Raw genomic sequence first — 16,903 nt, 5'->3', positions numbered from 1 at the left:
GCAATTATAGGATCTACCTTGGAGCTCTGGTAGCGTAGTGGTTACAAATTGGGCTGCTAACCTCAAGGTCAGCAGTTTAAAACTATTAGCCGTTCCGCGGGGGAAAGATGAGGTGTTCTGCTCCTGTAAAGAGATATACAGCCTCAGAAATTCTGTACAGGGTTGCTATGAGTAGGAACCAACTCCAAGGCACACCACCACCACCATCACCTAGAAGTTTTACATCTGGTGTTTGTGAGAAAAGAAATTTTTAGACAAAGGTGAGCATGACTGCTCTGGCATGATACCAAGATTTTGGATTTAGGTGGTTCCTGTTAGATTTTGAATTCTTGAACATTGATCATTCCATTGTGTTCTGGGATAGTTTATATGTTCAAATTTATCTTGCATTGAAGTTAAAGTAGACATCAAATTTCTAAGAAATTTCTATTTTACTTACAGGATTTATGATAGAACTCTTTAGGTCATGTGTTTTTTTTTTTTTTAAGAAATTAGTGTCATGGGCTCTTGAACATTTATCAGAACTTGTAGGTTCCCTATATGTAAAAATATATTTAACCCCTTTGTTCTTTGTAGGAAGCAAGCATTTTTCTTGATCCATGATTTCTACAAGTTCCAGATTTGCTTATGCTTCAGTAGAAAATTGCTTTAGATTAGTCTAAGTTAAATTGCATCAGTAATAATAGTCATAGTTTAATGGAGAATTTTTAAGTGTTTCATTCCAGGATATTTATAAATTAAACCACCTACTCTGAAATTAAGTAATATAGGTAATAGCTCAAACTCAAGGGAATATTTCTCTTTCCCCTTTCTCTACCTCCTACCCCCACTTCTGTCTTTTCTCCCCTCCTACTTGCACCAGAAGAAAACCAATTCATTGTTACTGGAGAACAGACTAGTACTGACATTTTCATTCCCAGCATTTGAAAAACCAACTTTTTAACTCATTCAGTATTTTTTTTCTTTTGCTCTATATGCATTAGTGCATGGGAATTGATAGTGAATTGCATTATATAGATAGAATGTAACCATTTCACACAATCCATTTTTGAAAAATAGTCTTCAAGTGCACATATTTGACTTTCCATGTTCTCATTAATTGATCTGCTATGATGATAAGTGTGATACTTTATTTTAATTAAGCTTTAAATCTTAATAAATAAGCACTTGAGTTCTTTAATACATTTTATTATATGTAGACATTTATGTAAATACTTTTTTGAAACTGTTTTAGAGTTATCTAGGGAATTCTTTGGGCTCCCACTTCCCCACCCCAACACACACATAACCTCATTATTCAGATAGCTTAGATAACATTCTATTGATCCCTGTCAAATAGTCATAAAGTATAGAATTTTGGAGTTACTACATTTGAAATTCTTTAGCTCAAATCACGGAGGACTCCATTTTAAGATAATCCCAAGTCTTATTATTTTGCTTCATTTTTAATATCTTTTAGCGACAGTGATGAGGAAAAAAAAGCGAGAAGAGGCAGATCTCCCAAAGGTGAATTCAAAGATGAAGAGGAGACTGTGACGACAAAGCATATCCATATCACACAGGCCACAGAGACCACCACAACCAGACACAAGCGCACAGCAAATCCTTCCAAAACCATTGATCTTGGAGCAGCTGCACATTACACAGGAGACAAAGCAAGTCCAGACCAGAATACTTCAACCCATACACCTCAGTCTTCAGTTAAGGTGGGAATGGCACCCGTTTGCACTTTTTATTCTTACAAACTACTTTTAGAATTCCTGCATTAGTAGACTCATGTGGTTCTAAGCAATCATATTAATTATAAATCATCTGTCATATATTACTCAGAGTCATTAATAATAAGAAACCTCTTTGGGGGAAGAAATCTGTCTAACTGCTGAATGATTTCCTATGCACTTTCTATGAAAGTAGAAATGCCACCCTTGGTTCATTTTGGAAAGGTTGGGAATCAGAATGTAGTGCATCTGTTCCTCTAGATACCTCCGCTGGTTACCAAGCACAGCTTGATTCACTAAGGAAAACATGGAAGTATTTGGAAGTTTTTTCAGATGACAAAGGAGACAGTAAGTTGACATATAGGCAAAATGATCTCATTTTACATAGCGATGATGCCTATTAAAGGGAGACTTACTCGCCTGGTGATTACTGCTCTTCACTATCAGAAGCACTGCCTTCTGTACCTTTAATTTTTTTTTTTTTTTTTTTTACCATGGAAATGAAATCCACCTACTGGGTGCTTGACCACAAGCTAGTCTTTTGAATAGAAATTGCCAAAGAGAGAGTTTACTCCAGAAGACCTAGGTTGTCATTTTTGTCAATAGTAGTGTGTACTCAACTACTTTGCATTCAGAAATAGCTAAAAGATGGGGGGAATATATATGATTAATACATTTCGTAAACATATTCATCTAGGAATAAAACTCGATCTACCGAAAGGAGTTCTGGTGTGGTGTTATAGGATAAGCACTAGACTGCTGACCATAAGGTCAGTTGTTCAAATCCACCAGCCATGCCTTGAGAAACCGTATACAGAGTCGCTATGAGTAGGAACTGACTCTATGGTACCAACAACTTAGTTAAAGGGAAAAATGCTATACCAGTGATTGCCATATATCCTCTTGTTGTTATGTGCCGTCAAGTCAGTTCCGACCCATAGCAACCCTGTGTAGGGTTTCCGAGGAGCAGCTGGTGAGCTTGAACTGCCAACCTTGCAGTTCAGACAGCTTTGCAGTCTGGCGCATTAACCCACAGCGCCACACCAGGACTCCATATATCCTCTAGACTGGTTATAATTTTACTCATGCTGTGCTGTTTTTAGTTTTTGTGAAAGCCTCAAAATTACAACTCAACTTTAGTTGCCATTAAAGGTTTTTCTGTTGTTTCTTTATGATCGTAGATTTCCCCTGTTGTGGATACAGTTGCTTACTGATAGCTGTTAGAATCTGGTTAGACAGTCATACTAATTAACACCCCAAATACATGATGACTGTAGTAATGGGAACACTTTTAAGACTGCAGAAAGAAAATCATCAAACTGTATAATTATTTTTAGTTTTACAATACACTAACACTTTCCTGTCTTAAAGAATTTTGAATGTCAATTTTTTCTTACTGCTTGATACATGGCATACTGCCGTAAATATTTTGTATTTGTAGTATAAGCTGTTTGTTTTTATATTTAAAAAAAATCTAAAAGACGGAAGTTCCTGAACATTTACTTAACTACTTCTGACTTGTTTCCATCTCAAGGTCATTTTGAACCACAGTGTATTATTTTAAACTTCAAGGAGCAGATTAAAATGCCTAGGAACTACCAGTCTCCCAATTGTCTAGCAGTTCAGTTCAGCATGAATGTATTGAACATACTGGACATACTGTATCAGGTTTTTAGTGCTGTGAGGAAGACAGAAATAGTGTTACAATTCAAGCAAGCCCCACAGTTTAGTTTGGGAACTAAGTATAAATGTTAAAATCAAGGTTTTCTGGCTATCTAGAATTAATACTGTTGTGTGTGGCATGCAAACAGTAAGTGTTGCTAACGTTCACAGAATCAAAGAATTTTGCAGCTCTATAAGGCGTTGGCCACTAATCCAGTGGATTTCAGCCCGTGTTGTCATTGGAGCTTTATAAGAATATGTAGGAAAGGCCTCACCCTGGACAATTATGATTTAGTATATTGTGACAGTATTAAGGACTTTATTTTTTAAAGTCTCACAAATGAATATGATGACATTAATTTGTGAGCGGAATCTGAAATACATGTTTTCCAGAGTGAAATGCAGTAAGAAAGTAAATAAGTTAAGAAAAAGAGGGGTGTGAACAATAGAGATTTTTATTGTGCTGGGAATAGAATTACTTAAAAATACTTAATTGCATCTCCATAAGGATTCAGGGTCATTGCTATCCTCAGATAAGTGAGTCTAGTCTTATTAAGATAATTACAGGTATTTGTGTATAAGTAGAGAATTGAGTTGATTAAAATGTTAAGTTTTTTTTCCCCTTGAAAGCTTTTTTTTTTTTTTTTAAATCTTTGTTTTCTAAGCTCTAGTTATGTGTTTGTTTTTAGACTTCAGTGCCTAGCAGCAAGTCATCTGGTGATCTTGTTGATCTGTTTGATGGTGCCAGCCAATCAACAGGTAAGGTTCCACATTGGCTTGTTTTTAATAACCTGGTTTTCAGAATCAATTGAAGAATTTTTTTTTCAAATGAAAAAGAAAATTGGTATTTATTTCTACTGGAAATAATTCTAATGTGAAAGGAGTGAGCCTTGAGTATTTTACTTGGGGAATTGTTTAATTGCATATAATAAAGGGAAAAGAGTGCTTAAATATTTGGTTACTTTGTAATCTCTTCCTCTTACTAATTTATTTAGCATCAGTGGTCTTTACCACTCATTATTAGGGCCATCATGTTTGTACTGTTTCTCTTTCGATATATGTTTTCATTTCCGGAATTCTCTTGTAAAAGAAACGCTGTGCTATGCACATGTCTTTGACCTTCAAACTTAGCTAAGCTCTCTCTGTGGTAGTCTGTAAACATTGTCCAATAATGTAGGATAAGCACTGGACTGCTTAACTGTAAGCTCTGCAGTTCAGACTCTCCAGTCGCTTCTTGGAAACTTTATATAGGGTCAGTGTGAATCAGAATCAACTTTAGTGGCACTTGACAACATAATCTGATAAAATATTTCCTGCCAAGTAACAATATATGGTATCTCAAAGTATAGTATACTTTCTGAAATTTTTCAGTATCAGAGATTTTGGAGAGTTGTAGTTCCCATTTTTATTTTTATTAAATTAATGTGGAGAAACATGAAATGTATTACTACTCTAAATTAAAACTGCCTGAATATTTTACTTTCTTCATAAGCAAATGTACTTCTCTGCCCATTTACTGTCTTTCCCCGATTGTTTAATTCTGGTTCTCAGTATTAGATATACCTAGAATTCATTTAGCTTTTTATTCCTTTATTCAGAAAATTCTGTTGAACCAGATGCTGGTCTTGGTGCTTGGATATAATGCTTAGTGAAAAACACTTGCCCTCCTTCAAGGGTCAAGTGAAGGAAATAATCATTAATCAAATAGTTGTTGTTGTTAACTGCTGTCGAGTCAGTTCTAACCCATAGCGACCCTGAACAGGGTTTCCGAGGCTGTAAATCTTTACCGGAGCAGAAAACCTCATCTTTCTCTTGAAGGGCAGCTGGTAGTTTCGAACTGCTAACCTTGCAGTTCGCAGCCCAATTCGTAAATGTGAAGAGTGTTTTGATGGAAAAATGCATTCTGTGGAAGTGTATAAAACCCATCTGACCAGTTTTCTGAGTGCTGTAGCAGAGTTGTTATGGTTAAGTGCCGTTGACTCGATTCCAGCCCATAGCGACCCTGTATTGGGTTTCCAAGGAATAATTCGCGAGCTTGAACCACCAACCTTGCAGTTCAAATGACTTTGCAGTCTGACGCATTAGTCCACAGCACCACACCAGGACTCCAGTAGCAGAGTAGTTTACTAATAAGATTTTCTCATACGTGAGGCTGATAATTACTTCAGTTTGATTTCTAAATGTGCTAGATTTTACCTGAGTAATTCTCAATAAATGGTTTCCAAGAATACGTATTCAAAACAACTCAAGAAATACAACTTCTATTTAAAGACAATATTTCCTAACCTGTTTAAAATTTATTTCACATTTAAATGTGAAAAGAGGGTTATAACTAATGTTCAAAATAAATGTATTATTCCTAGTTGTATGTAATGATTTTTCAAAGCTAGATTTTTTAGATTGGCATTTGAGTGGAAACCTGTGATGGAAATTACTTTGCATCTTCATTAAGTTTAGTACATATAATCAGTATAAAATGCTTAGTAAAATAATAGGAACATTATTTCTCTTCTTGCCTGCTTTCATAAAGTTCTTGGACTGAAAGTGAGAGGTCATCTGGTGTGACCTAGTTTCTAAGATTCCCTTTTCCTTTTTACTATAATTATTATTATTCCTAAAATAATTTTTTACACTTAGTTGGACTGACATGTCCAAGGTTACAAATATATCCATTAGTCATTTAACAATTTATGTGCTGTCTTTTTGTATGCTTAAGATTTCAACTGTACTGTTAACTGGTAGTTAGCATATAGTCATATAATACACAGTGTCACAGAATATCACCTGTTTTGGACTTCTTGGCATAAAATATTAAAGAACCCCTTTCATGAATCTGTAGGAAGTTTTAATGGAGCAATCAGAGAAGAATTAACTTGGAAGGTCACTTGAGTGGCCGTAACTTTTTTCCTTGGTGATATCAATATTGCTTTGAACAGAGAGAATTATTAAATACCAACATGCTTTCTTTGCTTGGCAAGAAATCTTTGAGTGGTTTTCCTTCTCCAGTACAAACAGTAAATTGACTGATTAAATATAAGTAGCAATTAATATTAATGGCGTAAATGAGACAAACAAAAAGACTTAAGGTAAATCTGAAAGGGTTTTTACTTTAAAGTTTATTTCTTCTTAATGTATATTTTTTAAAGCAGTGTAGGTTGGCATCAGAATTAGTTTTTAGAGTTATCTCCTATTTGAAACAATATGTTAAACACAGTTTACAGACACTCCCCCCAATCAAAATTTAAATTTATTTCTACTGAATCTCTATTTAAATATTTTAATAATATATTTTAAATTGACTTCAGCAGGAAAGAAAATTGGACATTAAATCTTTAGCACCTACACATGAGAAAATGTAAGAAGCTACCATATTAGCATTGCTATTTGGTATGTCACTTGGGTGCCATTTACCAGATGTGCCCATATTTATAATAGTACCATCATGCAAGTAATATGGGCATGAGCTGTAAAGCTAAGCAGATATGGCATCTGCACCACTCACTAGATCTCCTCTGAGAAAGTGCTCAGACTTTTTTGGGGGGAGAGGTGGGGGGTAAGGGAGGTGGGTATGTGTCATTACATTCTTCTTATTAGCATCTTCAAAAGTATATGTAGTAAAATTATTGTAGAATATTTTACTACGTTTAAAATATACATGCAAAACCTGACTATCAAGACTCACTTGAGACAGTCTTGATGAACATCCCACTGTGGTGAGTGTAGTTTTATATATATGTTCAAGCAATTTTGTGGCTTTTAAGTCAGTATTTCAGCGGACTTGAAAAAGTTCATGGGAAAATTTCATCACCTTTTAATACCATTTTGTGTGGCACTGTGGGCTAATGCATCAGACTGCAAAGTCATTTGAACTGTAAAATCAGTGGTTCAAGCTCACCAGCTGCTCCTTGGAAACCCAATACACGGTCGCTATGGGTCAGAATCGACTCAATGGCACTTAAACAACAACAATGTATTTCTAAGTAAACATTTAAGAAATGAATAATAGTTTAAAGTATTAACAAAATAAGCCAATCGGGAATAGTACCAAAACTCATTCAGTTGTCTTTTTGTTGTTGTTGTTAGTACATCTTTTCCCTTTAAAATGAAGTCCAAGTTACCACCTTTGCCCTTGTGTAGTTACAGGATTTGGATATTGGTTAAGGTAACCATTAATTACATAAGGCATTTCTACTGCAGTAAATTATGTTAAAAAAGAATGCCCCATCTTAGTACAAACAGAAATACCTTACATAACTTTAAATCTGTGTTTTGAACTCTATTTTTCTTTTAATTAAAAATAATTTTAAGATGATTTAAAGTCTGTAAAAACCACAATTTTCTTACATTTGAGCCTGTTGCCTTGTACTTAGCCTTGTAATTTGAGCCAACTCATGTATTAGAATTGGAGGCCTGGTGTGGCTGGGTACTGGACTGATAACTACAAGGTCGGCAGTTTAAACACACTAACTGTTCCTTTGAAACCCACTCATTCTGAATCAGAACCTATTCAGGGACACTTGACAGCAATAACAGCATACATTAGAATTGGAGGGAAGGGTTGTCTCCAGTTTAAAGGCAAATTTAATAAACAAAAAAATTTCAAGCATACTTTTCATGTATTAAACAAATTTTTGTATACACAGTCAATACATTGTTAAGCATTTATTGCATGGCTTTTAGATAAAGATTTGTTTTGAAGGGTGGATTAAGTGCTGTTAACTGCTTCTCACCTGAGATCGAGTGATAGTTTACATGGGAGAACATCAATTTTGTACTCATCCTATCGTGTTTTGTTTCACTGCAATGATTACAATCCCCTCCATGCATTTTTATGCATATCATCATTAAACAGTCTTTGCTTCTATTCCCTATTTTTGGTTTTGTTGTTGTTGTTTTTTTATGTACACAGAAACACTCAGAAATATATAATCATTTAAACAACCAAAGGGCACATTCTGAAAGCCTGCTTCCTGGCTGCCAGCATACAATCTTTCTCTTTCCATGAGTCTGTAGTCCTCAGTTGCTCTATGACGTCTTCTCTGCCTCTATCTCTGGTGTCTCTGCTTCTCTGGATAGGGTCCCATATTCTGCTCATGCTCTTCTCCGTTGATGCTCCTAGGGTCCTCTGTTTCCTGGTCTGTAAGATAATGACTCCTCCCTTTATGTTATAAAACCTCTACCTTTACAATTGTGACGACCACAATTAGTCATGATAACAGTTGCTCACTATTGAATCAAAAGAATCTTATCCCCATCTCTTTTCACCAGACCCATCTAGACAAGATGAAAACTATTCAGTCTCATGAACTTTTTAAAGCCCCTTCGTACTATAATTTACTTAATCCCTTATTTTTTAGACATTAAGGTTTTGTTTTGTGGATGGTCTACCACTTCCCCCAATTTTCTCAATTATAAAGTGCAAAATAGATTCTTTAAAGATACTCCAAATTGCAGAAGAAATTTTTGTTGTTGTTGTTTACTACTTGAGTTTAAACATTTTGATACTTTTATAAACGGTGTTTCTTTTGACTTTTCTATCTCTGTTCTTCATTTTTTTTTCTGTTGGAGGTATTTATCCTTTCTTAATCATTTTTTTGAAAACTGTATATTATTAATCTTTATAATATTTGCAAATATTTTTCAAATACTTTAAGTTTTATATGTATTAGAAATTTTAAGCAAAAATATGTTTCTCAATGTAATCTAGATCAAACTCTGTAGTTTAAGCATTGTCCAGTATAGCTGAATTTTTCCTATTCATAGTATTGCTTTGGAAAATATATGTTCCCAGCTGGTGATAGTAAATAACTTCCTTGCTGTCCTGAAAAGGCAGATGGAGATGGTTCATTTATAATGACAGCTCTCATGTGGGAATCTTGAAGGATAGATCTTGTAAAATTTAACCGTCTTTTGCATGCAGGAGTTTTTGGTAGACTCTTAACTTAAATTCCAATAAGGAGTTATCTGAAACAATGCTTAAGTATAGAAAATTTATGCTACGGCATTGGTGTGAGTAGCATTGTACCTATAAACATTAAAAGAGAGAAACTTCACAATTTGCAATAAAAAGTTAGATGAACTTGGTATTATTTCTGTTTAGGTGGTAAAGGTGGAGGAGAATAATCAAAGTAGGTAATGACTTGAAATATTAAATTCAGCGTATGGCAAAAAAAATAAATAATTCACCCAGCTTAAAATTAAAGTCTATAAAAAATTTCATTGCTTTTATCTGCAACATGATTTTCTTTGTAGCCCAAGTTGAATACGGTTTGAAAGTCCTTAACTTGTTTAGCATAATAAATGACATTGATATTTATTCACAGTGTGGATGATGAACATCAAAATAGTCTACAACTTTCAAACATCTTAGTGTTATAGTAAATTATTAACGATCATTCTGTTGCCCAACAGTATACTTTAATCAGTATTTTAAACATGGAACAACACTACAGAAAACAAACAGGAATAGTAAGCAGCAATTGGTTGTGGTGTTCATTTTCCTGCTCGTATGTATTTAGCTTTAAAATATAGGTTATCCCTGTGTACCTTACTTTACCCAAAAGTTTGGAAAAGATAATTAAAGCACTGTGATAAGATCTTTTGAGTAAAGTAAAAAATAGGTGTATGAGCTATATAGTGTTGATAGAGCAGAGCATCTTGGCCTCCGGGGGACTTAGTTGACTGGTGAGTATTGTGTATGAACATTGGCATCTGTAGTGAGGTGAAGGAATGAGGAACAATTTGTTATATCTGCTGATAGGTGCACCATAAATGTGCATTAAAAAGAAATAGCAAGTACACATGTATCAGAAGCTGATTTGTTCCTTTTATTACTGCTGGCCATTTATTAAGAAGGGGGAGATGGTTGTAGTTTAATTAACCCAGTTGAGTGTAGCAGATGGGGCAGAATGTCTTGCAGCGATAAGACAATTCAGAAATGGCACCAGATGTTGGAAGTTGTCCCTGGTGGTGTTTGAGTGCAGCCCAGATGTTTCAGTCCCACCTGGCTAGTTTCTAAGCACTGCAGGCTAAGCAACTGTGATGTTACCTATATAATGTTCACATAACACTAAAAGCACCATAATTGAACTGCTGCTCTAGACTTCTAAGGTTGTGACTCTTAAGAGGTGAAATCTTTAAGGACAAACTAAAACTAAGGAAAAGGATTTAAGTTTTTAGATCTTTCAGGCTTTTAGTTGATAACTGAATTCAAAAGAAACAAGAGTATTAAAACCTGAAAATAGTGTTATTGCTCAAATTATACATAAAATATTTTTATAAAAATTGTAGTGTTTACAAATAAGAATTGTATAAGAATATGATATTAGGCACACCACACTGATTTACATAGGTATAATTTGGATCTCACCTTTCTAAAAATGCCAGTGTAGAAGTTAGTATAAAGCTCTTATTCTGCCATGCATTAAAAATACACGTTTATACTCACTCATGGAGTAAACAATGGTAAAAAAGTAGTTCACCAAAATCACTGCATTGATTTTTCACCCTATATTTATTTAAACTGATATTTGTACATAACACTTTCAAGTTTTCCCTCCAACTTGTGATTTCAAACTTAGGAAAATTGTTCCTTTTATCGCTCTAGTAAATATTGTTGTTGTTATAGGACTTCAAATTTGTGAAAAACTGGAATTGAAAGAGAATGGAATTTTCCATGAACTTTTTGGAGCCCTCTTGTGTATGTGTGTGTAAATTAAAAAAAAAAATTTTTTTTCTTTGTTCTATCTATACCATTTGAGAGGAAGTTGCAAACATCATGTTATTTTGCCACTAAAATTCTTCAGCATGTTTCTCCTTGGAACAAGAACATTTTCAGATATAAGTATCATACTTGGGCAAATTGACATTAAAAAAATGTATATTTTATCTAATGCACAGTCTAAATGTAAATGTTTCCTCCATTTTCTCTACTATGTCATTTCATCATAACAGTTTTATTTAAGATTCACGTGTTTCATTTACTTGTCATGTCAACAGCCTTAGGTGCCTTAATGTGGAGCAGCCTCCGCACTGTTATCTTTTGTGATGCAGCTATTTTCTGAAGAGTCCTGAGGACTTGTTTTGCAGAATGTATCAATTTGTATTTGTCTGATTAATTCCTTATGTTACATGTGGGGTGGATATTTTTGGCAGGAATTTCTACCTGAGTAATATTGTCCTTTTTCAGCCCCTCAGATTAGAAGACCCATGATATGCATATTGTCTGATGTTTTTGTTGGAACTGCATTTGATCTTGTGTTCAGCTCACTCCATTGTTTTATCACTTTGTAATTAGTTATCTGTGAGGTGATATTTTGAGACTATGTGAATATTCTATTCCCCAAGAATGTTTTACTCAGGTTTTTGTATCCATTGAAGATTTTTCTTATAAAATGCTGGTATTCTAATTTTAATGCTCCTTCTGAACATTGTTGTTGTTGTTCTTAAATGCCATTGAGTCAGTTCTGAGTCACAGTGATCTAGATAAGGATTTTCAAAGAGCAGCTGGTAGGTTTGGACAAGCCAGTCTTGTGGTTCAGATCAACCTTACAGTTCAGTGCTTACCCTACAGCATCACACCAGATCTCCCCTTCTAAATATACTAGCTTGGTGTTCTTCTCTTTTCTCACCAACTCCATAATTTTTTTGTGTATCAATTTGAATTTTTAAGTTTATCTTAAAAACTTTAATAACAGCATAACTGGCAGTATAAACTACACACCCACTGTATATTCATGAAACACAAATAAAGAATAACTTTAGCCAGTAATACAAGCTTGTCTACCTTACTGGAAATAGAGTAGGGAATATAAGAGTCTGATATCTTAAAGGGCATGTGGTAGCATGAAAAGCTACATCAACAAACCAGCTTTTTATATGTCTGGGGCTCTAATATTGGGTGTTTTTAAAGGAGGCTGATAAAATGGCTTCCTGGAATTGCTGTCAGTTGTTTTGTAATTCTAAAACTTAATCTTTTCCTTATCCTTAATTTCTAGGGGGATCATCTGATTTATTCGGAGGATTTGCTGACTTTGGTTCAGCTGCTGCATCAGGCAGTTTGCCTTCCCAAGGTATGATACAATATGATTGGCAAGACATCTAGGGGCAGGTAAAAGAGTTCTCATCAAAATTGTCCAAACAAAACAATTCTCTTCCCTTAATCAGCTTCTTTTTGTCTTGTTTCTTCTTATATTATTTATAATTCCTTAGGGAACTCATTTACAGAGTATTTGATTGGACTGACTTTTTAAAATTTTCCAAACAAATTAATCTGATTTTAAATTACTTTGGTACACCTAAAGAAAATTATACTTCCTGTTGACCTGGAGATGAGCGAGAGAAGAGGAAGGGCTGGTTGGTTCAAAGTGTAGTGAGACCTGAGGACATCTGAGTCCATGGACAAGGACATAGCCATGGAGGGCTAGAGCTGAGAATGAAGCATCCAGCTGATATGACATGAGGGGAGACGCACAAGAACACCCAAACATGTAGATAGTACCTATTTGACCGAGCCTCGATGACTTGATAATCAGAACTCGACCATTAAAAAAAAATGCAATTTTTCATCAAGAAAAGGGGAGTATATTGCTACAATTTGATGAACTTGACCTATGCTCATGGATGTAGTAGCTCAAAATACCAACAGAGAGGGAAAGAGTCTTCACATCAAGTATCAATGCTATCATTTCTGTATATAGGGTAGATAGGGATGGGCAATTTAGACATTGTTGTTGTTATGTGCCGTGGAGTTGGTTCTGACTCATAGTGACCTGTACAGGGTTTCCGAGGCTGTAAATCTTTACAGGAACAGAAAGCCTCATCTTTCCTCTGTGGAACGGCTGGTAGTTTTCAACTGCTGACCGTTAGATTAGCAGCCCGATTCGTAACCACTACTCTACCTAAAACGAGGAGGCGATAAAAGGCACAAAGTGACTGGCTTACAAGTTTTCAAGAGGTAATTTCGTTTCAGAGTGTGCCAGGGAAGATAGAGTGTCCCCACTGAATAGTTTTCATCTTGGTCCACATGGGTCTGGTGAAAAGAGATGGGGATAAGATTCTTATCATTCAGTAGTGAGTACTTATTATCATGACTAATTGCAACTCACAATTTTAAAGGTAGAAGTTCTTTTTTTAACAAAAATGGGTAAGTAGTTAATCTTACAGTCCAGAAACAGAGGCCCCTAGGACCATCAAGGGAGAAGAGCACAAGCAGAATGCAAGCCCCTATCCAGAGAAGCAGCGACACCAGAGATGGGGAGAGAGGGGGCAGCTGAGGACTCCTATAGATTCATGGAAAGAGAAGGACTAAGAACTGGTGGCCAGGAGGCAGGCTTACAGAATGTGCCCTTTGGTGATTTAAATTATTATATATAGCTGAGTGTTTAAAAAAAAAAAAAAAGAGAGAGCTAAAATGAATAGAGAGAAATACTATTAACTGATGGTACATGGAGGGGATTATAATCCTATAATGAAACAAAGTTTATGATTTGTTGAGTGTAAAACTGATGATCTGCTCTGTAAACTTTCACTCAATTCACAATAAAACCTTTAAAAAAAAAGAAAAAGAAATTTATACTTACAAGAAAGGGACTCTTCTGTAGCTTTCTTTTCTGTGGGATGAGGGAAAGCAGGTGTGGATAAGTATCTTGTTTTAGTGCAAAAGTAGTTTAATTTGTATGATTTTCTTGACTGAAACTCTGGGATGTTGGGATTTTGTAGAGTATCCTGTTAAAATTTATTTTTATTACTTTATAATTTAGATATCTTAATCTTTCTATGAAAAATAACTACTTTTTTTAAATCCTAAAATACAGTGTGTAGTTGAGCCTCAGGCAAAGATAACTCACTCTTTGTTAGATTGTTGTTTGTTAAGTGCCGTTCAGTGGGTTCCAACTCATAGTGACCCTGTATAGATTGTTAGATTAGAAATCATGAAATACCGACATTTAAACAGAATATGTAGTCCTGGTATGGTGCTGTGGGCTAAAGCACTGGACTGCAAAGTTGGTTTGAACCACGAGGTCGGCTTTGAACTCCCCAGCTGCTCTTTGGAAACCCTATATGGGGTTGCTAAGAGTCTGATCCCACTTGATGGTACTTAACAACACTAACTATAACAGAATATAGGAACCCTGGTTTGGTGCTGTGGGATAATACTCTGGATCACAAGGTCGACTTGAACCTCAAAGTCAGCAGTTCAGATTCACTAGCCGCTCCTTGGAAACTCTATACAAGGTCACTATGAGTTGGAATTGAGTAACATTTAAGAACAACAGCAAACTGAACATAAGGAGTAGGTTAAGCACTGAGTTACTAACTGCAAGGTCAGCTGTTCAAACACCAGCTGCTCCTCATAAACCCTATGAATTGGAATGAGTAGGAACTAACCCAGTGGCACTTGAAAACACCAGACAGCAGACAGAACATAGGCTTAAAGGTTTACAATTAAGGCGTAGGTATTTTTTTCCCTTTTTCTGTTAATGTTTTTATCCTCTTCCTGTCATATAATAGTAACTTTGATTTTGGGAAAGTGTCTGAGCCCCCAGCTCTCTAAAGTTGGAATTAATGCTGCTAGTCATAGGTCTTTATAAGGATAAAATAAGTCTATATATACGTTTAATTTTTTAGTTTAGGAGGTTTGGGGGTTTTTTGTAAAAGCTGGTCAGTCTGAAGCTTGAAAGATTATATAAAAATTTATAAAACTTATATGTGAAGCAGGAAGGGAAAGATACAATTTAACTGAATTACTCAATCTATTTCAAGTAACATCTATTGCTGTTAATAGTGAACTGAGGAGTTAGAAAGAAAGATGCATATTTTAACTTGGTTATTTTGACAGTCTATTTGTATAAATTCCAAGTATTTCCCAGAAACCAGAAATGTTGAGTAATTAACTGCTTCATTTGTAAGTGTGATTACACTTTCTAAGGGTTAATACCTTGCTGTAGGCGAATCAAAGTGGAAAGTAAACACTGCCCTAATTTTATAATCTCCCTGTGTAATTCTCAGTTGTTATGTATATAAAGTTTCCAACTATGCAAATATTTCAAATATGTTAATGTTGCCTAACTGATACATCTCTTTCTTTATCTGTATGCATGTGATTAATATAACCTGATCACCATTACGCAAGGGGCTGAAACTGTTGCAACAATGATTAATCATTTCTGAACAATATATGCCTCACTAGAAATCTTGTCCTCCCATGATTAATCATCTCAGATAAAGTTTTCAGATGGGGCAATACATTTTGCCCCAGTTTCCATGCACATTCTGTTTTTAGCTCAAGCAAAAAAAAAAAAAAATCAACATTAAGTTTATCTGTAAACAGCAACCTTATAAAGTACTTTAAATTGCTTAACATATAGGACTAATCAGAACATTGTTAATGCAGTCTCTTTTGTAAAAAAGATTAGACATGTTTTAAAGTAAAATCATGAGGGGATGAATGTTAACCCGGTTCTTGTATTAAATTGTTTGTAGAGCTTGAGGTTTTTAAATGCGTTATTGTATTTTTGATGGTGCTTGTATTTTAATATGGTCACAGAATATCATTTTAAAGGTTTGTATTTTTGTGTTCTTTTGATATTTAGCATGAGATACAGTACTGCAGTGCTTGGTTGCCTTTTACATTAGACAGAATGTATCTCCAAGTTTTTATCTGAACATGCAGTACAAAAAAATGGTGTTGATTAACTTGGAAATGCATAGTATTTGCTTTCAAATGACAGCTTAAAATGTAGTTCTTTCAACTTTGCTTTTTACTCCCATTCGTTCATAGGCATCTATATGTACCTTTTTTTTTTTTTAATGTTTTATTGTGAATTATGTGATAGTTTACATGGGAGAACATTAGTGGCTTTACATTCATCTTATTGTATATCCTTTCATTGTCACGGTTACAATCCCCTCCATACATCGTCAACCAACCAAAGGGTATACCCTGCAAGCCTGTCCCCGGTCGTCAGCACACAGCCCCTCTCCCTCTCTCGGTCTACAGTACCCAGCCATTGCATCGCTCCACATCATCGTCTCTCTCCATCTCTGGCATCACTGTTTCTCTGGGTAGGGTCCCGCACTTCGCTCTTCTCCCTTGATGGTCCCAGGGACCTCCGCTCCTAGGCTGCAAAGTCAATCACTCCCCTCCTTTTGCTACAAAACATCTACCTTTGTGTTTCCAACCCTCACAGTCAATCCTGATAACAATTATTCACCATTGTACCTCAAGAGATCTATCCCCATCTCCTTTCATCAGCCCCACCCAGACAGATTAGATACTACTCAGTAGAGATTCTACCTTCCTCCATGCCCTCTGGATCTAGGCTCCTTCTTGAAAGCTTGTAAGCCAGTCTTCTTTTACATTGAATTTGTTTTGATCATAGACTGACCTCCCAGATTCTGAGTTTGTTCTTATAGTTCTGTTCTCTGACTGTTCCTTCTGTCGATTTAATTCTGGGAGGTGCTGCCACCTATGTCAATCTCTGGTTATTGTCTGTTCTTGTTGATTCTCAGTCCACAGAACT

At 35.3% G+C, this 16,903-nt stretch overlaps 1 protein-coding gene across 2 annotated transcripts in view; it reads left to right on the top strand.

The window, feature by feature from the left end:
- CLINT1 (clathrin interactor 1) overlaps positions 1-16,903 on the top strand; it is an 86,254-nt gene that overhangs the window by 60,449 nt on the left and 8,902 nt on the right. For both annotated transcript variants that reach the window (XM_006863935.1, XM_006863936.1), the window contains 3 exons: positions 1,460-1,706; positions 4,070-4,139; positions 12,377-12,451. In XM_006863935.1, the coding sequence (XP_006863997.1) occupies positions 1,460-1,706; positions 4,070-4,139; positions 12,377-12,451 (392 nt within the window). The remainder of the gene's footprint in view (positions 1-1,459; positions 1,707-4,069; positions 4,140-12,376; positions 12,452-16,903) is intronic.

The sequence above is a fragment of the Chrysochloris asiatica genome, unplaced genomic scaffold, assembly GCF_000296735.1.
Source record: "Chrysochloris asiatica unplaced genomic scaffold, ChrAsi1.0 scaffold00057, whole genome shotgun sequence".
In the NCBI taxonomy this organism is placed as follows: Eukaryota; Metazoa; Chordata; class Mammalia; order Afrosoricida; family Chrysochloridae; genus Chrysochloris; species Chrysochloris asiatica.
This window is presented reverse-complemented; position numbering and strand designations above follow the sequence as displayed.